Source organism: Caretta caretta, chromosome 14, assembly GCF_965140235.1.
Source record: "Caretta caretta isolate rCarCar2 chromosome 14, rCarCar1.hap1, whole genome shotgun sequence".
NCBI classification, from domain to species: domain Eukaryota; kingdom Metazoa; phylum Chordata; order Testudines; family Cheloniidae; genus Caretta; species Caretta caretta.
The window spans coordinates 29,069,613-29,092,876 of NC_134219.1; the positions used below are offsets into that span (position 1 = coordinate 29,069,613).

The window sequence follows — 23,264 nt, forward strand, 5'->3', positions numbered from 1 at the left end:
GCTAACAGGGCAGGTGAGAACAATCTCAGATATGGTCAAGGTCCCAAAACATTAAGATTTTTGTCATATGGTGGTCATGGAAAGAAATGCATAGGTGCGTTGAGAAAGCCACTATGCCTCGTGTCTCCTTGCCATGGGAATTATAAGCTACTGAGGTGGGAGATCAGTATGGTCTGTGGGTTTAATGAAGGGTAAGTGGAAGTACCCTGTCAGACGGCATCGTGTGCATAAGTGTGAAGATGTTAAAAAGGGGTTGAAGGGGTTATAAAATTTAGCAGACCTGGGTTTCTTTCTGCAGAGTAGGTTAAACGTTTCAGTGTAGGTAGCTCCCATTCAGTTAAGCACAAAGGCAGAGTGAGTGTATGTGGACATCTGTACACAAATCACTTAGTCCTGACCCAATCCTGGGTGCAAATTTTCCCATAGCAGGAACTCCAGCTAGGTAGTCACTTTGAAAACTCGTGGCGAACCGGGGAAGTCCCGGTTGACTGGAAAAAGGCTAATGTAGTGCCAATCTTTAAAAAAGGGAAGAAGGAGGATCCTGGGAACTACAGGCCAGTCAGCCTCACCTCAGTCCCTGGAAAAATCATGGAGCAGGTCCTCAAAGAATCAATCCTGATTCACTTGCATGAGAGGAAAGTGATCAGGAACAGCCAGCATGGATTCACCAAGGGAAGGTCATGCCTGACTAATCTAATCGCCTTTTATGATGAGATTACTGGTTCTGTGGATGAAGGGAAAGCAGTGGATGTATTGTATCTTGACTTTAGCAAAGCTTTTGACACGGTCTCCCACAGTATTCTTGTCAGCAAGTTAAGGAAGTATGGGCTGGATGAATGCACTGTAAGGTGGGTACAAAGCTGGCTAGATTGTCGGGCTCAACGGGTAGTGATCAATGGCTCCATGTCTAGTTGGCAGCCGGTATCAAGTGGAGTGCCCCAAGGGTCGGTCCTGGGGCCGGTTTTGTTCAATATCTTCATAAATGATCTGGAGGATGGTGTGGATTGCACTCTCAGCAAATTTGCGGATGATACTAAACTGGGAGGAGTGGTAGATACGCTGGAGGGGAGGGATAGGATACAGAAGGACCTAGACAAATTGGAGGATTGGGCCAAAAGAAATCTGATGAGGTTCAATAAGGATAAGTGCAGGGTCCTGCACTTAGGATGGAAGAATCCAATGCACCGCTACAGACTAGGGACTGAATGGCTAGGCAGCAGTTCTGCGGAAAAGGACCTAGGGGTGACAGTGGATGAGAAGCTGGATATGAGTCAGCAGTGTGCCCTTGTTGCCAAGAAGGCCAATGGCATTTTGGGATGTATAAGTAGGGGCATAGCGAGCAGATCGAGGGACGTGATCGTTCCCCTCTATTCGACATTGGTGAGGCCTCATCTGGAGTACTGTGTCCAGTTTTGGGCCCCACACTACAAGAAGGATGTGGATAAATTGGAGAGAGTCCAGCGAAGGGCAACAAAAATGATTAGGGGTCTAGAACACATGACTTATGAGGAGAGGCTGAGGGAGCTGGGATTGTTTAGCCTGCAGAAGAGAAGAATGAGGGGGGATTTGATAGCTGCTTTCAACTACCTGAAAGGGGGTTCCAAAGAGGATGGCTCTAGACTGTTCTCAATGGTAGCAGATGACAGAACGAGGAGTAATGGTCTCAAGTTGCAGTGGGGGAGGTTTAGATTGGATATTAGGAAAAACTTTTTCACTAAGAGGGTGGTGAAACACTGGAATGCGTTACCTAGGGAGGTGGTAGAATCTCCTTTCTTAGAGGTTTTTAAGGTCAGGCTTGACAAAGCCCTGGCTGGGATGATTTAACTGGGAATTGGTCCTGCTTCGAGCGGGGGGTTGGACTAGATGACCTTCAGGGGTCCCTTCCAACCCTGATATTCTATGATTCTATGATTCTATGATTTCAAGGAAGCAGGGCATATTTTTCCAGAGCCACCATATAGCTCACCAGCCCACTCCACATGTAGATGTGTGGTTCAGTCACCCTACGTTTGAATACTTCAGTGGCACACATGCCTGGCTTCCCACTGGCTGCTTGGAATAACACCAGCCAGGCACCACGAGAACACCAATGTCCTCCAAAACGTGCAATGTCTGAAATGAGAGAGAAGGCTGATGTCGCGCTGCACCGCCACCAACCTTCCCCCCAACTCCATTTAGTTGAAATAATTTTTTTTAAAAGCATTGTGATGTTAAACTTGCCGTTCTCTCAATAAACCCGGCTGTGTCCCGGCAGCGTTCAGGGTCTGAAGCAGCCCTCTGCCAATACATGGAAGTTCAGTTAAAAAAAAAAAGAGGAACATTTTTTGTTCTTAAACTTCCAAAAGGATTTTTTTCTGTGCTCCTTCACTGAGCTATTCGAGACCATAACCCTCTGTGTCTGGTCCTGGTCCTGGCTCCTCAGCCTCTGCAGGCTCCAGGGTTCAAAAAAGAACTAGATAAATTCATGGAGGATAGGTCCATCAATGGCCATTAGCCAAGATGGGCAGGGATGCTGTCCCTAGCCTCTGTTTGCCGGAAGCTGGGAATGGGTGACAGGGGATTGATCACATGATGATTGCCTGTTCGGTTCATTCCCTCTGGGACACCTAGCATTGGCCGCTGTCTGAAGACAGGACACTGGGCTAGATGGACCTTTGGTCTGACTCAGTATGGCTGTTCTTATATTCATACCTCCACAGCTTGCCCATACTTGCAGAAGCCTGGCTCCCTGTGCCTTCGCAGACTGTTCCAAGAGGAAGCGTTTTCATGATGAACTGATGGTTGATATTCTGGATGGGGCCAACATGCAGTCGAGTGCCAAAGGCAAAGGGACTTGCAGCAAGAGGAAAGACATGGGAAAGGCTTGGGCTGGCTTTGCAGCATGAGGATAGGGTAACAGCAGGCACTCACTTCACAGTCGCTGGAACAAGAACGGCAGTTAAGGGAGGAAGATAAAACACACCAGAGAGAGAACCGTTTGAGTGGCTACTGTCTCTAATGGCTGCAAAGGCACAGACTCCTGCAGCACCCACACCATGGTTCTGCATGCTCACTGCAGTATCCTGGCCTGCGTGCCAGAAACAGCTTGGACAACTTCATGGCTGGGTGGCCAGTGCAGTTGGGACCTATGAGCATCTGGACAGGACAGCTGTGCCCCGTGGAGTCCTCAGTGCTGAACCCCTCTCCTGTGAACGCCTTCACCCCCCTGCCTCAGCACCAAGTGTGTGGCAAACATCGAAGGAGGGGGAAGGAGAACAGGGAGCCAGGGACAAGCAATAGTGTGGGGGTAGAGGGGGAGGTCTTGTACATAGCTCATCCGTTTGCACTTGTTTATGCACTTTGTTCTTGGTTACTTTTAGAGCTTGTGGTGTTGCTGGTGTTTTGGTGGGCTAGTGGCAAAGCTGGCTGGGCAGACAAGGGTTTAATATTGTGCTTTTCCAATTCATGTGTAAAAATAAAGGTTTTTTATTCAATAAAGAATTGTATCGCCATCACTGCAACACATCGTATAAAGGTGTATTTCAAATAATAAAGGGAAACACATGATCAGGGACAACTGGGAAGTTCTAAGCAAAACACAGGTCTCGATACAGCTATATACATCAATCCACACTGCTTCCTCCCCCCAATCCTATTTCATAAGTGGTCACATCATTCAAAAGTACAATTCGTGGCAATCAACTTCCCCTCCCATAAAAGCAATCAATGTCACCCCACTCCCCAAACACAAGCCCATTCATAGAGGTACTATTCTCCTTCTTCCATTGGCCCATGCGCATCCATAATGCAAGAGCACAAAGCACCCCTGATTTCCGTTGCCTGGGTACATCCAGATCCAGCTGTGGTCGCTGAGTGCACCAGTGCAGTGGCCCATCATCATCCTAGGTCCATTCAGGAGTAAATGGCCCACCTCTGGCTTCACAAAGGTTGTGACAAGCACAGCAAGCCACAGTGGCGAATGCCCAGGGCTGACTCGAAACTCTCGGGGACAGGTGTTCTCCCTACCCTCTCTAAATGGAGCCCTGACTGGCGCGCTGGGGTGCACGGGGATCCTCGCAGGGCTCAAGCCCCAAATTCTGGCACGAGTGCCAGCGGGACTGAAGCCGTAAGCTCCAGCGCCCCCCACAGTCCGCTGAAAAGACTATGGCGGTTCGGATTTGGACCACAGGGCACCTATTGACTACCCCTGGTCTACTCCTTCATGTTGCTGGCTCCAGTTTCTGGAAGCACACAGATCAAAATGACGATTTGGCAGGATGTCTTGGTGGCTGTTCAAACTTCCTGCAATGTGCAGTGTGGATAGTTAAGATTTCCCACGCCGCACCAGGAATGAAGATCTAGACCAGCCACACTTCCAGAGAGTGCTAGGAAGTCTGCTATCTGGTTGGTTGGACTCAGATCTGTGTACTGCAGTGTGGATGCTAAAAAATTCTAAACCTGGGTTTGGCAATCAGTGCAAATGTTCAAACCCTTGTTTCTCAAACGCAGCATCTGCTGACTCGAGTCCCGCTAACCCTGGGCTTGCATTGCAGTGTAGACACTCCCTATGTCATCAGAAAAACTCTTTCTGTTGCCATACGCAGCACCTACATGTGATCAAAATTTCAAGGAGGTCCTTGGGAGGGGGAGGTCTTCTTCTCCTCAAAAACATTTTTTTTGACATGTTCTGGACATTTTCTCCCTCCCACAGAGAGTTCACTAGCATTTTTTAGAAGGCGAGAAGTTTTATTTTTGAAGACAGAAGAGGGAGGGGCTGAAAGTTAGACTTTGGTTGCAACAGAAATGATGGACAGAGACAACAAAAAGGAACCAGTAAGAAGATGTTGGAGAGCATTTTTCACTTTGAAAAATGATTTGTAAAGGCTGGCTTGACTTGAACACTACCTACCATGAGCCACTTCTACTCGAAAAATCAGGGTTTTGGGACGGAGGAGAAAAAACGTGAGCTCAGAATATTAGGGAAAAACATTTGTTTGAAAGTTTCTATATATAAGTAGCACAAAGAAAACTGCATTTAGTGACAGCTAAGGTGGCATCAGAACATATGCCAGTCACCTTAAAACATGGGAATTAGAAGGAAAAGACTCCTGTATTCCTTGCCACCTTCATATCAGCTACAACACTGTGGATAACATGCACCAATGCTCCATAAGGCTTTCACTTCCATTGCTAACAGACACCAAAAAGAAACATTCACCCCATTCAACCCTCTGCATAGCCTGACTGGTGAAGTCGTACTCTCAAGTATCAACAGTTGAACATATCTGACTCTTCCACAGCCTGTGTATTTGAGAACTTAATCTGCTTTAACAGTCACTGCTGAGGTTTTGTAACAGACCATGAGTTGGATGGAAGTTGGGGGTATATTGCTTTTCATTCTCTGTTGGAGAAGGAAAACATTTAGAGTTCAGGACAGTTCTCCTATCTCAGATTCCAAGTAACCCACCCACCAGCACCCAACCACCCTCGCCCATTGCCTGTGCCCATCCAGCAACAACCCAACTTCCAAATATTATATTCCCCAGCACTCTCCATTTTGCTTCCCAGATCACCAATCTCTCAGTGCCCCAGGACCCATCTATAATGAATGTGGGAATTTTCTGCGATATTTTTATGACCAATATGAGTCTCAGTTGGCCATCTGTCTTTGCATTGTTACTCATTGGATGCAGAGAGAATAAAATGCTTCTCCTGGAACAGGGAAGGAGACGTATGATGTTTGATCTCTCTGCGTTGGCATGAATGCACCCTCAGGAGCTGGCTGGAACCAAAACATACCAGTGGAGGATACAGAAGAGACAATGACACACATTAACACTTAACAACAGGCGGTTCAAGCAGGCTGAATGTGTGAACACAGCATCGCTTTTTCCAGAGAACAGAGACAAGAGGTGTCAGGGATCATTGTTTAAGAAGAAGGTTCACAGACACGTAGGAGTTCTCATTCAGGACTGAGAGATAGAAGGACAGAGAAAGAAGATGAATCCTACAACAGCATGGATTTGTGAAGCCATGGCTTTGACCAGTCTGAACTTGGTTTTAACCTTTGCTTCTCTAAGGCTATGTCTACACTAGAGAGCTTACAGCAGCACATCTGTACCGATGCAGCAGCACCATTGTAAGATCTCTCAAGTAACCACCCTATGCCAACGGAAGAGCTCTCACCCATCAACATAATTAAAACCACCCCCAACGACAACTTCTCCCACTGACATAGCACTGTGCACACACGGTGAAATTTCTGTTGCTCAGGGCTGTGTTTTTTTCACACCCCTGAGCGATGTAAGTTTTGCCAACATATGTGGTAGTGTAGGTATGGCCTAAGTTAACCTAAGGACTTCCTGATACTGTATCCCAGTTGATAATTTAAACCTATCCTGTTTGGAAAACACCTGCCTGGTGTTGCTACCAACACCACCTGAAGTGCATTGATCCCTGGGGGCGGAGGAGGGGTGGAGGTCTCAGACCAGGAGTCTACCTTAGATGGATTCACTGGGCAGAGCTCAAAGTGAGGAACAGGAGTGCTGGAGTCCAAAGGCTCAGTCTTGGAGGTGTTGAGGCCAGGGGGCCTGCCTTTGTGGCCAGGGCATGGCACAGACCCTTTAAATCCATAGCGGGTACCCTGTAAAACCCAGTCAAGCATAGATCCCATCATCCCCATTTGACTGAGTGTAGCAGAACTGTGAGAAACACCATAACAAAAGCAACAATGAAAAACATTGTGAACACCTATTCCATGTGTATATTCTGATGCCTTATAAGGTGGGAGCTCTGACGGAAGCTTTTCCCACACTTGGGGCATTTATATGGTTTTTCTCCCGTATGCATCCTCTCATGTGTTTTAAGAAGTGAGTTTGACTGGAAGCTTTTCCCACACTCACTACATTTAAAAGGTCTCTCCTCAGTGTGAATTTTCTGGTGTCTAATAAGGCCTGAGGTCACACTGAATCGTTCCCCACAGTCGGGGCATTTAGAGGGCCTGTCTTCTGAGTGGATTCGCCGGTGTCTCCGGAGGGCTGAACTGTCCGTGAACCTGTTCCCACAGTCCAGGCATTTAAAGGGTCTCTCTCCTGTGTGGATTCTTTGGTGTTTCAAAAGGGCTGAGCTGTGACTAAAGCTTTTCCCACATTCAGGGCATTTATAGATTCTCTCTCCTGTGTGGATTGTCTTATGTTTAATAAGGCTTGAACTGTCACTGAAACTTTTCCCACATTCGGGGCATTTATAAGGTTTCTCTTCTGTGTGGATTCTCCTGTGTTTAATGAGTCCTGAGCAGTCACTGAAGCTCTTCCCACAGACAAGGCATTTATAGGGTCTCTCTCCCGTGTGGGTTCTTTGATGTACAATAAGGGCTGAATTCACACTAAAGTTTTTCCCAAACTCAGGGCATTTATAAGGTTCTTCTCCTGTGTGGTTTCTCCTGTGTTTAATGAGTCCTGAGCAGTCACTGAAGTTTTCCCCACAGACCAGGCATTTATAGGGTCTCTCACCGGTGTGGCTTCTCCGATGTCTAGTAAGGTGTGAGCTCAGACAGAAAGTTTTCCCACAGTCAAGGCACTTATAGGGTCTTTCTCCCGTGTGGAGTCTCTGATGTACAATGAGGTCTGAGTTCACACTGAAGCTTTTCCCACAATCAGGACTTTTATAGGGCTTCTCTCCAGTGTGGATTCTCTGATGGGTGATAAGAGTTGATCTGCGATTGAAGCTTTTCCCGCACTCAAGGCATTTAAAGGGTCTCTCTCCCATGTGGATTCTTTGATGTTTGATAAGGTAGGACCTCACATTGAAGCTTTTCCCACAGTCGGGGCATTTATAAGGTTTATCTACAGTATGAATCCTCTCATGTGTAAGAAGGTGGGAGCTCACTCGGAATCTTTTCCCACATTTGAGGCACTCATAGGGTTTCTCTGATGTATGAATTTTCCGATGAGTACAAAGGGTTGAGCTCAGACGAAAGCTTTTCCCACAGTTGGGGCATGTATAAGGTTTAGCACCACTGTGGATTCTCTGGTGTCTAATAAGGCATGAGCGCAGGATGAAGCTTTTCCCACAGTCAGGGCACTTGTAGGGTCTCTCTCCCGAGTGGATTGCCAGTAAGGGCTGAAATCACAAGGAAGCTTTTCCCACAGTCAATACAGTTATAGGGCTTCTCTGCCACATGGATTTTCTTGTGTTTTATAAAGGCTGAGCAGTCACTGAAGCTTTTCCCACAGTCGGGGCATTTATAGGGTCTCTCTCCTGTGTGGGTTCTCTGATGTTTCGTAAGGTCAGAGCTTGCACAGAAGCTTTTCCCACAGTTGGAGCATTTAAAGGGTTTATCTATAGTGTGGGTCCTCTTGTGCATAAGAAGGTAGGAGCGCACTTGGAAGCTTTTCCCACATTGTAGGCACTCATAGGGTTTCTCTGCCCTGTGGATTTTCTCATGTGTCCTAAGTGTTGAGTTCTGATGGAAGCTTTTCCCACAGTCATGGCACTTATAAGGCTTCTCTCCAGTGTGGATTCTCTGGTGAGTAACAAGGATTGATTTCCGATTGAAGATTTCCCCACACTCCATGCATTTATAGAGTCTCTCATCAGTGTGGATTGTCTGATGCACAGTATGGTCTGAGCTCACACTGAAGCTTTGGCCACACTCAGGGCAGTTATAAGGTTTCTCTGTAGTGTTAATTCTCTGATGGGCTTTGTTATTTTTAGTTTTCCTGAGAACTCTGCCAGTGGAAGCGGCTTTACCCTGTGATGTCTCTCCAGGAATTTTTTCCTGACTGTCTGATATGCATTGAGAGTCACATTCCGCCACCTGCTCAGGACTCGAGGAAACTTTCCCTGCCAACATTCCCGATAAACTCAAATGTGATTTTGCTTCCTCCAGACAATTCTCCTCCTTTATCTTCACCATCCCATCCTCTGTTGAAATAAAGAGGGAGAACTGAGACCTGATTCATTCCTTGTGCTAGGAAGTAAAGAATCCTCGGAAAGGGGAAACAGCAGAAATAAATAAGAACATAAGAATGGCCGTACTGGGTCAGACCAAGGGTCCATCTAGCCCAGTATCCTGTCTTCCGACAGTTGCCAGTGCTAGGTGTCCCAGAGGGAAGGAACAGAACAGGTAATCATCAAGTGATCCATCTCCTGTTGCTCATTCCCAGCTTCTGGCAAACAGAGGCTAGGGACACCATTCCTGTCCATCCTGGCTAATAGCCATTAATGGACCAATCCTCCATGAATTTATCTAGTTCTTTTTTGAATCCTGTTATAGTCTTGGCCTTCACAACATTCTCTGGCAAGGAGTTCCACATGTTGACTGTGCATTATGTGAAGAAATACTTCCTTTTCTTTGTTTTAAACCCATTGCCTATTAATTTCATTTGGTGACCCCTAGTTCTTGTGTTATGAGAAGTAGTAAACAACACTTCCTTATCTGCTTTCTCTACACCAGTCATGATTTTATAGACCTCAATCATATCTCCCCTTAGCCGTCTCTTTTCCAAGCTGAAAAGTCACAGTCTTATTAATCTCTCCTCATATGGAAGCCGTTCCATACTGCTAATCATTTTTGTTGCCCTTTTCTGAACCTTTTCCAATTCCAATATATCTTTTTTGAGATGGGGGCAACCCCATCTGCAAGCAATATTCAAGATGTGGGTGTAGCATGGATTTATATAGAGGCAACATGATATTTTCTGTCCTATTATCTATCCCTTTCTTCATTATTCCCAGCATTCTGTTTGCTTTTTTGACTGCCGCTGCACATTGAGTGGATGTTTTCAGAGAACTATCCACAATGACTCCAAGATCTCTTTCTTGAGTGGTAACAGCTAATTTAGACCCCATCATTTCATATGTATAGTTGGGATTATGCTTTCCAATGTGCATTACTTTGCATTTATCAACATTGAATTTCATCTGTCATTCTGTTGCCCAGTCACCCAGTTTTGAGACATCCTTTTGTAGCTCTTTGCAGTCTGCCTGGGTCTTAACTACCTTTAGTAATTTTGTATCATCTGCAAATTTTGCCGCCTCACTGTTTACCCCTTTTCCCAGATCATTTATGAATATATTGAATAGGACTGGTCTCAGAACAGACTCCTGGGGGACACCACTATTTACCTCTGTCCATTCTGAAAACTGACCATTTATACCTACCCTTTGTTTCCTATCTTTTAACCAGTTACCAATCTATGAGAGCACCTTCCCTCTTATCCCGTGGCAGCTTACTTTGCATAAGAGCCTTTGGTGAGGGATCATAGAATCATAGAATATCAGGGTTGGAAGGGACCTCAGGTGGTCATCTAGTCCAACCCCCTGCTCAAAAGCAGGACCAATCCCCAATTAAATCATCCCAGCCAGGGCTTTGTCAACCCTGACCTTAAAAACTTCTAAGAAAGGAGATTCTACCACCTCCCTAGGTAACGCATTCCAGTGTTTCACCACCCTCCTAGTGAAAAAGTTTTTCCTAATATCCAACCTAAACCTCCCCCACTGCAACTTGAGACCATTACTCCTTGTCCTGTCCTCTTCTACCACTGAGAATAGTCTAGAACCATCCTCTCTGGAACCACCTCTCAGGTAGTTGAAAGCAGCTATCAAATCCCCCTCATTCTTCTCTTCTGCAGACTAAACAACCCCAGTTCCCTCAGCCTCTCCTCATAAGTCATGTGTTCCAGACCCCTAATCATTTTTGTTGCCCTTCGCTGGACTCTCTCCAATTTATCCACATCCTTCTTGTAGTGCGGGGCCCAAAACTGGACACAGTACTCCAGATGAGGCCTCACCAATGTCGAATAGAGGGGAACGATCACGTCCCTCAATCTGCTGGCTATGCCCCTACTTATACATCCCAAAATGCCATTGGCCTTCTTGGCAACAAGGGCACACTGTTGACTCATATCCAGCTTCTCGTCCACTGTCACCCCTAGGTCCTTTTCTGCAGAACTGCTGCCTAGCCATTCGGTCCCTAGTCTGTAGCAGTGCATTGGGTTCTTCCGTCCTAAGTGCAGGACCCTGCACTTATTCTTGTTGAACCTCATCAGATTTCTTTTGGCCCATCATCAGATTTCTTTTGGATCTTGTCAAAGACTTTCTGAAAATCTAAATACACTATATCCACTGGATCCCCTTGGTCCACATGCTTGTTGACCCTCGCAAAGAATTCTAATGGATTGGTGAGGCATGATTTCCCTTTATTAAAACCATGTTGACTCTTCCTCAACAAATTATGTTCATTTATATGTCTGACAATATTGTTCTTTATTATAGTTTCAACCAGTTTGCCTGGTACTGAAGTCAGGCTTACAGGTATTTAATTGCCAGGATCACCTCTGGAGCTCTTTTTAAAAGCTGGTGTCACATTAGCTATCCTCCAGTCATCGGGTACAGAAGCTGATTTAAATGATAGGTTACAGACTACACTTAGTAGGTCTGCAATTTCACATTTGAGTTCCTTCACAACTCTTGGGTGAATGCCATCTGGTCCTGATGACTTACTGCTATTTAATTTATCAATTTGTTCCAAAACCTCCTCTAATGATACCTCAGTCTGGGACAGTTCCTCAGATCTGTCACCTAAAAAGAATGGCTCAGGTTTGGGAATCTCCCTCACATCCTCAGCCGTGAAGACCGATGCAAAGAATTCATTTAGTTTCTCCGCAATGGCCTTATCGTCTTTGAGTGCTCCTTTAGCACCTCGATCGGCCAGTGGCCCCACTGGTTGTTTCGCAGGCTTTCTGATATATTTTTAAAAAATGTTGCTATTACTTTTGGAGTCTTTGGCTGGCAGTTCTTCAAATTCTTCTTTGGCCTCCCTCATTGTATTTTTACACTTCATTTGCCAGAGTTTATGCTCCTTTCTATTTTCCTCATTAGGATTTAACTTCCACTTTTTAAAGGATGCCTTTTTGCCTCTCACTGCTTCTTTTACTAGCCACGGTGGCTCTTTTTTGCTTTTCTTACTATGTTTTTTAATTTGGGGTATACATTTAAGTTGAGCCTCTGTTATGGTGTCTTTAAAAAGTTTCCATGCAGCTTGCAGAGATTTCACTTTTGGTGCTGTACCTTTTAATTTCTATTTAACTAACCTCCTCAGTTTTGTGGAGGTTATAATGATATGGTCTGAAATTAGGGGCCAAATCCCACAAAGCAGAGGGACCAGTTCTGCTCCCACATAACACCTCAACCACCAGGAAAGGACAGAGGATGAGCGGGAGAGAGGTGTATTTGTCAGTCAGTGAGTATGGGAAGGAAGTCATGACTGACACACCTGCCAGGAGGATGTGACCCCTGCTGGGACAACCCTAACATGGGTGAAGAGGGGCAGAACTGGGAGCCTCACGGGGCCTTGGTGAAAAAGCCAGCTGTTTCGTTCACTTGCCCATGGTTTCTGAGTTGGCTTAACAAACTCCTCACTTGTGCAGGTGCCTCTCACGATCTCCCCTTCCTCTGCATCCAAGGGGCCCGGCTCCTCCCCTGGCTCCATCGGAGAGATCTGGAGTAGAAATAGTCCCGGGTTAGATGGAGCATGGACTCCCTGCAGGCTGGGTGAGTTTATTCACTCACTTGCAGCCGGGTGCAATTTTTACTGATCTTTTATTATGAAAGAGGAAAGTGGTGTTTAAAAGTGAAGAGTTAAAATTAGGGGAAGGAAGCTTTAATTCTCTCTCCAGTCACCGACCGATGCCACCTTTGGTTATTGCTATAGCAGGGCTCCCTTGCATGCAGCCAGCTGAGAGACAGTGGGGCCTAGTGGATGGGAACTAGACAGGCACTAAGGAGACCTTGATTCTGTTCCTAGCTCTGTCCTGGACCTGAACAGCTATGATGTCTTTCTCATTCTTTTCTTCTAGGATAAGAGGCTAACATGGCCATCTTCAGGTGTTCAGACACAGTGAATCAGTTCTTCACATAGCCCCCCTCTGAACTCACCCCAGATGTGTTCTTAGCCCACAGTGTTCCCAGAATGGTTCCAGACCATGTTAGCAGTCCATGTGGTGAAGGAAAAGAAAAATGCAACCAGAGCTACAAGTCACATTAAAGAGGAATCTAGAACCCCAAGATTCTAGGGCCGTGTTGGATGATATGCCGTATAAACAGAGTACGGCACTGGGAGAGGGGGAACAGGGTAGGAACCATATATCATATGTCTGTCCCTCCCTGAGCCCTTTATCTATCCCTAGAGTCTGTTCCTATAATGGTGGCAGCCCGCTGGCACCCCCTACCTATTTCCCACTGGGAGAAAGACCCTGTATATTTATTTCTAACAGTCTGAGCTTTATCCAGCTACAATTATCTCAGGATCACAGCACCCTTCTGTCTGGGGAGAGCTCTTAGCAAAGCTTCCTTCAAACACTTCTAGACTCTATCATATTAAGAAAAGACTTGGCCAGTTTATTACAGCGCAGAGCAGGTGTGGTGTCAGAAACTGCTGAGGGCGAATCATATTTTTCTTTCCCATTTCCTGTTTAAAAAAACCACCATCACCACATTTCTCTTCTTTGCAAGTACAGGGGTAGTGAATTCTGAAAGAGAGGGGTCTCCCTCTCAGAATTCCTCACCTTTCCCCATCTTGTAGTCCTTGTGATGACAGTATTTTATTAAATTTATTATTATTAAGGCTGTCAAGCAGTTAAAAAATTAATCATGATTAATTGCACTGTTAATAAAATACCATTTATTTAAATATTTGTGGATTTTTCTCTACATTTTCAAATATATTTATTTCAATTACAACACAGAATACAAAGTGTACAGTGCTCACTTTATATTATTATTTTATTACAAATATTTGCACTGTAAAAAAGAAAATAAGTTTGCTGAGTAAGTATCCGAGTGTGTGTTTGCTGGGAGGGCAGTGTGAGAGCCTGAGCGAGTGTCTGATTGGCTGGTAGCCTGCAGGGGGCGGGCACTGGGGCTGTCTGTTTGTTTGTTTGAGGGGAGCCTGGCTGTTTAAAAATAGCCAGAGCTTCGCGAACCAGCTGAGCGGCGCGGGACAGCAGAGCAGCACACAGCAGGAGTTTGCCTGGGATTGGTGAGTATCCAAGTGCCTGTTTGCTGAGTAAGTATCCGAGTGTGTGTTTGCTGGGAGGGCAGTGTGAGAGCCTGAGCGAGTGTCTGATTGTCTGGTAGCCTGCAGGGGGCGGGCACTGGGGCAGTCTGTTTGTTTGTTTGAGGGGAGCCTGGCTGTTTAAAAATAGCCAGAGCTTCCCGAACCAGCTGAGCGGCGGCGAACCAGCTGAGCAGCGGGGGACAGCAGATCAGCACACAGCAGGAGTTTGCCTGGGAGTTCGCCTGGAGTGAGCCCAGTGAGGCTTACATCTTGCCAACTTCTCTGAGGAAGCTCATAGTAAGAAGGTGATATGGAAGGGGGGGGGGGGTTTCAGCTGTTGTGACCTGCACTGGATGTGCCATGTTTGTCTTTCTTCCACAGGACAGAAGCAACTTTGTGTGTACAAAGTGCAAGCTGGTCTCCATACTGGAAGAGAAGATTGAAGGTCTGGAGCAACAGATAACGACCCTGCGTTGCATACGAGAAACGGAGGATTTTCTGGACAAAAGTCAGGATATGCTTCTACGGGCACAAATCTCTAAAGATTTAGAGCAGGTTGCACAGCGGAGCCAAGAGGCCAGTGAAGAAGCTTGGCAACATGTGACCTCCAGAAGAAGAAGGGGGAATGTCCAGGTTCCAGCAACGCGGACACAGGTAACTAACCGCTTTCATGTTTCACTGCGGACTACGTGGCTCTGGGAAGAAGGATAAAGGAGTTTGAGGCACAAGTGGTGTTCTCGTCCATCCTCCCCGTGGAAGGAAAAGGCCTGGGTAGGGACCGTTGAATCGTGGAAGTCAACGAATGGCTACGCAGGTGGTGTCAGAGAGAAGGCTTTGGATTCTTTGACCATGGGATGGTGTTCCATGAAGGAGGAGTGCTGGGCAGAGACGGGCTCCACCTTACGAAGAGAGGGAAGAGCATCTTTGCCAGCAGGCTGGCTAACCTCGTGAGGAGGGCTTTAAACTAGGTTCACCGGGGGAAGGAGACCAAAGCCCTGAGGTAAGTGGGAAAGCGGGATACCGGGAGGAAGCACAGGCAGGAATGTCTGTGAGGGGAGGGCTCCTGCCTCATACTGAGAATGAGGGGCGATTAGCAGGTTATCTCAAGTGCTTATATACGAATGCACAAAGCCTTGGAAACAAGCAGGGAGAACTGGAGGTCCTGGTGATGTCAAGGAATTATGATGTTATTGGAATAACAGAGACTTGGTGGGATAACTCACATGACTGGAGTACTGTCATGGATGGTTATAAACTGTTCAGGAAGGACAGGCAGGGCAGAAAAGGTGGGGGAGTAGCACTGTATGTAAGGGAGCAGTATGACTGCTCAGAGCTCCGGTACGAAACTGCAGAAAAACCTGAGTGTCTCTGGATTAAGTTTAGAAGTGTGAGCAACAAGAGTGATGTAGTGGTGGGAGTCTGCTATAGACCACCGGACCAGGGGGATGAGGTGGATGAGGCTTTCTTCCAGCAGCTCGCGGAAGCTACTAGATCGCATGCCCTGGTTCTCATGGGTGACTTTAATTTTCCTGATATCTGCTGGGAGAGCAATACAGCGGTGCACAGACAATCCAGGAAGTTTTTGGAAAGCATAGGGGACAATTTCCTGGTGCAAGTGCTAGAGGAGCCAACTGGGGGGGAGCTTTTCTTGACCTGCTGCTCACAAACTGGGAAGAATTAGTAGGGGAAGCAAAAGTGGATGGGAATCTGGGAGGCAGTGACCATGAGTTGGTTGAGATCAGGATCCTGACACAGGGAAGAAAGGTAAGCAGCAGGATACGGACCCTGGACTTCAGGAAAGCAGACTTCGACTCCCTCAGGGAACGGATGGGTAGGATCCCCTGGGGGACTAACATGAAGGGGAAAGGAGTCCAGGAGAGCTGGCTGTATTTCAAGGAATCCCTGTTGAGGTTACAGGGACAAACCATCCCGATGTGTCGAAAGAATAGTAAATATGGCAGGCGACCAGCTTGGCTTAACAGTGAAATCCTAGCGGATCTTAGGCATAAAAAAGAAGCTTACAAGAAGTGGAAGGTTGGACATATGATCGGGGAAGAGTATAAAAATATTGCTCGGGCATGTAGGAATAAAATTAGGAGGGCCAAATTGCACCTGGAGCTGCAGCTAGCGAGAGACGTTAAGAGTAACAAGAAGGGTTTCTTCAGGTATGTTGGCAACAAGAAGAAAGCCAAGGAAAGTGTGGGCCCCTTAATGAGTGAGGGAGGCAACCTAGTGACAGAGGATGTGGAAAAAGCTAATGTACTCAATGCTTTTTTTGCCTCTGTCTTCACGAACAAGGTCAGCTCCCAGACTGCTGCGCTGGGCATCACAACATGGGGAATAGATGGCCAGCCCTCTGTGGAGAAAGAGGTGGTTAGGGACTATTTAGAAAAGCTGGACGTGCACAAGTCCATGGGGCCGGACGAGTTGCATCCGAGAGTGCTAAAGGAACTGGCGGCTGTGATTGCAGAGCCATTGGCCTTTATCTTTGAAAACTCGTGGCGAACGGGGGAAGTCCCGGATGACTGGAAAAAGGCTAATGTAGTGCCAATCTTTAAAAAAGGGAAGAAGGAGGATCCTGGGAACTACAGGCCAGTCAGCCTCACTTCAGTCCCCGGAAAAATCATGGAGCAGGTCCTCAAAGAATCAATTCTGAAGCACTTACATGAGAGGAAAGTGATCAGGAACAGTCAGCATGGATTCACCAAGGGAAGGTCATGCCTGACTAATCTAATCGCCTTCTATGATGAGATTACTGGTTCTGTGGATGAAGGGAAAGCAGTGGATGTATTGTATCTTGACTTTAGCAAAGTTTTTGACATGGTCTCCCACAGTATTCTTGTCAGCAAGTTAAAGAAGTTTGGGCTGGATGAATGCACTATAAGGTCGGTAGAAAGTTGGCTAGATTGTCGGGCTCAACGGGTAGTGATCAATGGCTCCATGTCTAGTTGGCAGCCGGTGTCAAGTGGAGTGCCCCAAGGGTCGGTCCTGGGGCCGGTTTTGTTCAATATCTTCATAAATGATCTGGAGGATGGTGTGGATTGCACTCTCAGCAAATTTGCGGATGATACTAAACTGGGAGGACACACTGGAGGGCAGAGATAGGATACAGAGGGACCTAGACAAATTGGAGGATTGGGCCAAAAGAAATCTGATGAGGTTCAATAAGGATAAGTGCAGGGTCCTGCACTTAGGACGGAAGAACCCAATGCACAGCTACAGACTAGGGACCGAATGGCTAGGCAGCAGTTCTGCGGAAAAGGACCTAGGGGTGACAGTGGACGAGAAGCTGGATATGAGTCAACAGTGTGCCCTTGTTGCCAAGAAGGCCAATGGCATTTTGGGATGTATAAGTAGGGGCATAGCGAGCAGATCGAGGGACGTGATCGTCCCCCTCTATTCAACATTGGTGAGGCCTCATCTGGAGTACTGTGTCCAGTTTTGGGCCCCGCACTACAAGAAGGATAAATTGGAGAGAGTCCAGCGAAGGGCAACAAAAATGATTAGGGGTCTGGAACACATGACTTATGAGGAGAGGCTGAGGGAACTGGGATTGTTTAGTCTGCGGAAGAGAAGAATGAGGGGGGATTTGATAGCTGCTTTCAACTACCTGAGAGGTGGTTCCAGAGAGGATGGTTCTAGACTATTCTCAGTGGTGGAAGAGGACAGGACAAGGAGTAATGGTCTCAAGTTGCAGTGGGGGAGGTTTAGGTTGGATATTAGGAAAAACTTTTTCACTAGGAGGGTGGTGAAACACTGGAATGCGTTGCCTAGGGAGGTGGTGGAATCTCCTTCCTTAGAAGTTTTTAAGGTCAGGCTTGACAAAGCCCTCGCAGGGATGATTTAATTGGGGATGGGTCCTGCTTTTGAGCAGGGGGTTGGACTAGATGACCTCCTGAGGTCCCTTCCAACCCTGATTTCTATGATTCTATGAAATAGTATTTTTCAATTCACCTAATACAAGTATTGTAGTGCAATCTCTTTATCATGAAAGTTGAACTTACAAATGTAGAATTATGTACAAAAAAATAACTGCACTCAAAATTAAAACTTGTTTGTCTGAGCGATTGGCCGAACAAGAAGTAGGACTGAGTGCACTTGTACACGCTAACGTTTTACATTGTTTTGTTTTGAGTACAGTTCTGTAACAAACAAAAAAATCTACATTTCTAAATTACACTTTAATGATAAAGAAATTGCACTGCAGTACTTGTATTAGGTGAATTGAAAAATACTATTTATTTTGTGTATCATTTTTACAGTGCAAATATTTGTAATAAAAAATAAGAATATAAAGGGAGCACTGTACACTTTGTATTTGGTGTTGTAATTGAAATCAATATATTTGAAAATGTAGAAAAACATCCAAAAATATTTAATAAATTTCAATTTGGTATTCTATTATTGTTTAACAGTGTGATTAAAACTGTGATTAATTGTGTCAAGTTGCAGTGGGGGAGGTTTAGATTGGATATTCGGAAAAACTTTTTGACTAAGAGGGTGGTGAAACACTGGAATGCGTTACCTAGGGAGGTGGTAGAATCTCCTTCCTTAGAGGTTTTTAAGGTCAGGCTTGACAAAGCCCTGGCTGGGATGATTTAACTGGGAATTGGTCCTGCTTCGAGCAGGGGCTTGGACTAGATGACCTTCAGGGGTCCCTTCCAACCCTGATATTCTATGATTCTATGATTCCTTCCCCACTCTGAACTCTAGGGTACAGATGTGGGGACCTGCATGAAAACCTCCTAAGCTTATTTTTACCAGCTTAGGTTAAAACTATTTTCCTTTTTCCCTTGGACTTTATTGCTGCCACCACCAAGCGTCTAACAGATATATAACCGGGAAAGAGCCCGCTTGGAAACGTCTTTCCCCTCAAAATCCTCCCCAAACCCTACACCCCCTTTCCTGGGGAAGGCTTGATAAAAATCCTCACCAATTTACATAGGTGAACACAGACCCAAACCCCTGGATCTCAAGAACAATGAAAAAAACAATCAGGTTCTTAAAAGAAGAATTTTAATAGAAGAAAAAGGAAAAGAATCACCTCTGTAAAATCAGGATGGTAAATACCTTATAGGGTAATCAGGTTCAAAACATAGAGAATCCCTCTAGGCAAAACCTTAAGTTACAAAAAGACACAAAAACAGGAATATCCATTCCATTCAGCACAGCTTATTTTCTCAGCCATTTAAACAAACAGAATCTAACACATATCTAGCTAGATTACTTACTAAGTTCTAAGACTCCATTCCTGTTCTGTCTCTGGCAAATGCATCACACACACAGACAGAGAGAGACTTAGTTTCTCCCTCCCTCCAGCTTTTGAAAGTATCTTGTCTCCTCATTGGTCATTTTGATCAGGTGCCAGCAAGGTTATCCTAGCTTCTTAACCCTTTACAGGTGAAAGGGTTTTTCCTCTGGCCAGGAGGTATTTTAAAGGTGTTTACCCTTCCCTTTATATTTATGACAAATTATGATTAATTTTTTTAATCACGATTAATTTTTTTGAGTTAATCGTGTGAGTTAACAGCAATTAATTGACAGCCCTAATTTGTTATTATTATTATTGACCATAGCACCTAGGAACTCTACACATGGACCAGGATCCCATGGCCCTATGCATTGTACAAACACAGCACAAAAAGATTTTCCCTGCCCCAAGCAACTTACATTCCAACAATAATACAACAGACATCAAATGCAGACAGATGGGGGAGTACAAGGAGGCATGATAGGTAGCGGTCTCTGAACACAAGCAGCCAAGGATTTTTTGTAGGTGTAACAGCAAAGGAGAGTATTGAGGAGGAATTTGAAAGTGGGTACATTTGACTTAACTCTGCTCCCTGGAGTACGATAGATATTGGGTGTGGCTCAGCAAAAGTGGCAGCATACGTAGGTACGTGGAAAGACTGTGAAACTGTGCCATTGTTTGTGCATTTATCTGCATGCATTCCAACTGCTATTAACTGCGTTCGGTGTAGGTGTATTGAACAGTGGAGGGAGTAGTTGCGGCAGGTTGGTAGAGCTGTGACTGATATGAGGCGAAGAGCAGGTGTACCTTGATGGGCCAACCATGCCTCATTCCTGCATGAAGTGCTGTAGGTTGTCATTGGTCTCCAGGACTAAGTGAGGGGTAAGCAAAGGCAACATCTCAGAAAGAATCTTCAGAGCAAGGGTGAAGGGGTAGGAACTGCAAGAGACTGATAATATCCTACAATATCCTGAATGAACTTTATTGAACTAAGTTAAAACATTGAATGAGGGTTAAGACCAGTGGGGTCCATTGTATTAAACATGCAATTGTGTATGCGTTATTATTGCATTGTATCTTCTCTAGTGGGAGGGAAAGCCAATTAACTTCCTCCATTATCAACCTTTTCAAGCCGCCCCCGGAGACATGCACATATACTACTTCAAACTGGATTCTTTCCAGGGACCAACAGACAAAGGAAGGATTTTTGGATAAATAGCCTGGTTTTAAACTGGCTCATGGTCTTCTTCCTGATCCAGCAAATGGACAGGCTCCTGGTCCACGGAGCACGCCAATCCTTAGAGGAGCATTGGAAGGATGTGGCCTTCTGAGGTCCCATAAGAGTGCATGCTTGTTCTGAGATGAAGCTGTGACGAGCTTGTAATAAGGAAATCCCCCTTGGGTTCAGGGTTGAAGAACTGCCCCAGCCAGAACCCTTTTAGGGTTGGGGTTAACTCTGGTGGACTGTAAGGTTGGGTTTTTTTAATTGTTTTTAATCTGTTTTCTCTGTAATGTTTTTTGCCTTATGAATAAAGCAGACTTGCTTAGGAAGTGGTGTGTGGTACCTTATAACTGTAGCAATCACAGCTGTTAACCATCTCGGAAGAGAAAACAAGCAGGTGTCTTTAGGCAACCTGTTTGTGCTGAGAATAATACAGGGAAGGCGGGGAACTGTGCAGCCTGGAAATACCCCAGTCAGAAGGGAGAGGGATGCGGGTCTCCACCCAAGAGAGGCAACACCCGCGGAGCCAGAAGGCTGAGAATGGATGCTGTTGCTGGACCACTGAGGGGAGACGCAGAAACAGTTGCCCTGAATGGTGACAGCAACATTTTGCAAACCTGGGGGAGTTTGCATGGAGCACGCTCAGTGTTTGAGTGAAGGCCAGGTGGAGGTAGTTTCTGCTTGCTACACCTGATCCAAACCTAAGTTTTGCTTTACTATAAAGAACATGTTAAAGTTTGTTCTACAGTGTTGATGTGCTATGTTCTCAAAGCGTTCTGTCGTATCTGTGAGAGCATGTTTGTTACTGTGTGATGGGTATTGCTCGAAGATAGAGATAAGGTTGGGTTGTGTGGGTGATGTGTTCCTCGACTCTGTACTTCCTGGTTTTCAGAGGTTTAAGTTTAGCCACTATGGTTGCCACCCATCCAGTTTTTCACCCAGTCCAAGTGCTGTTTGACAAGCCCTGATGTCCGTTTTTTTTTGATGGGGTGGTAGGGAAGAGGCAGAGAAGGGGCAGGGGCCTTGTGGGAGGCAGATCAGGGGCCTGGCCTCAGGAAGAGGTGGAGCACGGGGCATGGCCTCTGGGATCCTGTTACAAGCCCTTAGAAAGGTGGCAACCGTATTAGCCACTCTCCCCATTCTGGAAGGGCAGGAGGCAGCGCTGGGCAACCTTAACTCTGCGTTAACAAAGCTTTTGAAATATAATTTCAGCAACCCCATGGGGGGAAGGAGGGATAGCTCAGTGGTTTGAGCATTGACCTGCTAAACCCAGGGTTGTGAGTTCAATCCTTGAGGGGGCCATTTAGGGATCTGGGCCAAAAATTGGGGATTGTTCCTGCTTTGAGCAGGGGGCTGGACTAGATGACCTCCTGAGGTCCCTTCCAACCCTGATATTCTATGTTCCACAGCCCAGCTCTCCCCTCTGATTCCTGGGCAATCCTTAACCCTGTCTGTATGGTTAGTCCCTGCCTCGTCTCCCCAGCTCAGAGTCTTCCTGTCTCTCTTATGATCCAGCCCAATCCTCCCCCACCCCATACAGGGCAGACTTTGGCAGGGGCCCTGTAGGTTGAGGAGCTGGGCAGAGGATGTGTGAACAGTGCAGGGACTGGCATGGAGTCACTGGGGCTAAGGTGTTTTTTTGGAAGGAGGACAGACTTGGGGAGCATGGATAGAGGAGTGGGGGGGCATTATGCGTAGCTCAGCTGAAGACCCCCTCCATCCCTCACTACATAACTCTGATACCCCTCCTTCTCCCCTGCCCCCCTGCACTGCTTTGACCTCCCTTTTCCTCTAGGAGCAGCAGCATGTGGGGACGGGTGAGCCTGGAGAACCTTTCCCATTGCTGGAAGCCATGCGATTTAACCCAGAATCATTACACATTTTAAACTGTGTGATATGAAGCCGCTGTGAGTAAAACAATTATTCATTGGAGACACCCACGCTTTGGTATGTATATGGTCAGATATGTACAAAGAAGGTAAAATGTTAATCTGTAATGCTATGTAATATTAGCTAAGGGAGGATCAAGCGGGTCTTTTATCCCCAGTGTAGACATAATCCCAACTGCACATATAAATAATCCCATCATATAAAATGATGTTGTATAAATTAGCTAAATTACCACCAAGAAAAAGATTTTGGAGTCATTGGGTATGTCTACACTACGGAATAAGGTCGAATTTATAGAAGTCGGTTTTTTGGAAATTGGTTTTATATATTCGAGTGTGTGTGTCCCCACAGAAAATGCTCTAAGTGCATTAAGTGCATTAACTCGGCGGAGTGCTTCCACAGTACCGAGGCTAGAGTCGACTTCTGGAGCTTTGCACTGTGGATAGCTATCCCACAGTTCCCGCAGTCTCCGCTGCCCATTGGAATTCTGGGTTGAGATCCCAATGCCTCATGGGGCTAAAACATTGTCGCAGGTGGTTCTGGGTACATATCGTCAGAACCCGTTCCCTCCCTCGCTCCCTCCGTGAAAGCAAGGGCAGACAATCGTTTCGCGCCTTTTTTCCTGAGTTACCTGTGCAGACGCCATACCACGGCAAGCATAGAGCCCGCTCAGGTAACCGTCACCCTATGTCTCCTGGGTGCTGGCAGACGCGGGATGGCTTTTCTACACAGTAGCAGCAACCCCTTGCCTTGTGGCAGCAGACGGTAAGCAGAATAGTAAGTATGGCAGGCGACCAGCTTGGCTTAACGGTGAAATCCTAGCAGATCTTAAGCATAAAAAAGAAGCTTACAAGAAGTGGAAG

At 46.1% G+C, this 23,264-nt stretch overlaps 1 protein-coding gene and 1 long non-coding RNA gene across 2 annotated transcripts in view; one reads left to right on the forward strand and one right to left on the reverse strand.

The window, feature by feature from the left end:
• Nucleotides 1-3,504: 3,504 nt before the first annotated feature.
• LOC125621849 (uncharacterized) overlaps nucleotides 3,505-23,264 on the reverse strand; it is a 28,740-nt gene continuing 8,980 nt past the window's right edge. Inside the window, 2 exon segments of the mRNA XM_075119394.1 lie at nucleotides 3,505-8,086; nucleotides 8,088-8,904. Of these exon segments, the coding sequence (XP_074975495.1) occupies nucleotides 6,730-8,086; nucleotides 8,088-8,896 (2,166 nt within the window). The 5' untranslated portion in view covers nucleotides 8,897-8,904 and the 3' untranslated portion in view covers nucleotides 3,505-6,729.
• Nucleotides 13,786-22,389, forward strand: LOC125621821 (uncharacterized). The gene is made up of 3 exons (XR_012664943.1): nucleotides 13,786-14,020; nucleotides 14,420-15,038; nucleotides 22,307-22,389. It is a non-coding gene; the product is annotated as an uncharacterized LOC125621821 (long non-coding RNA).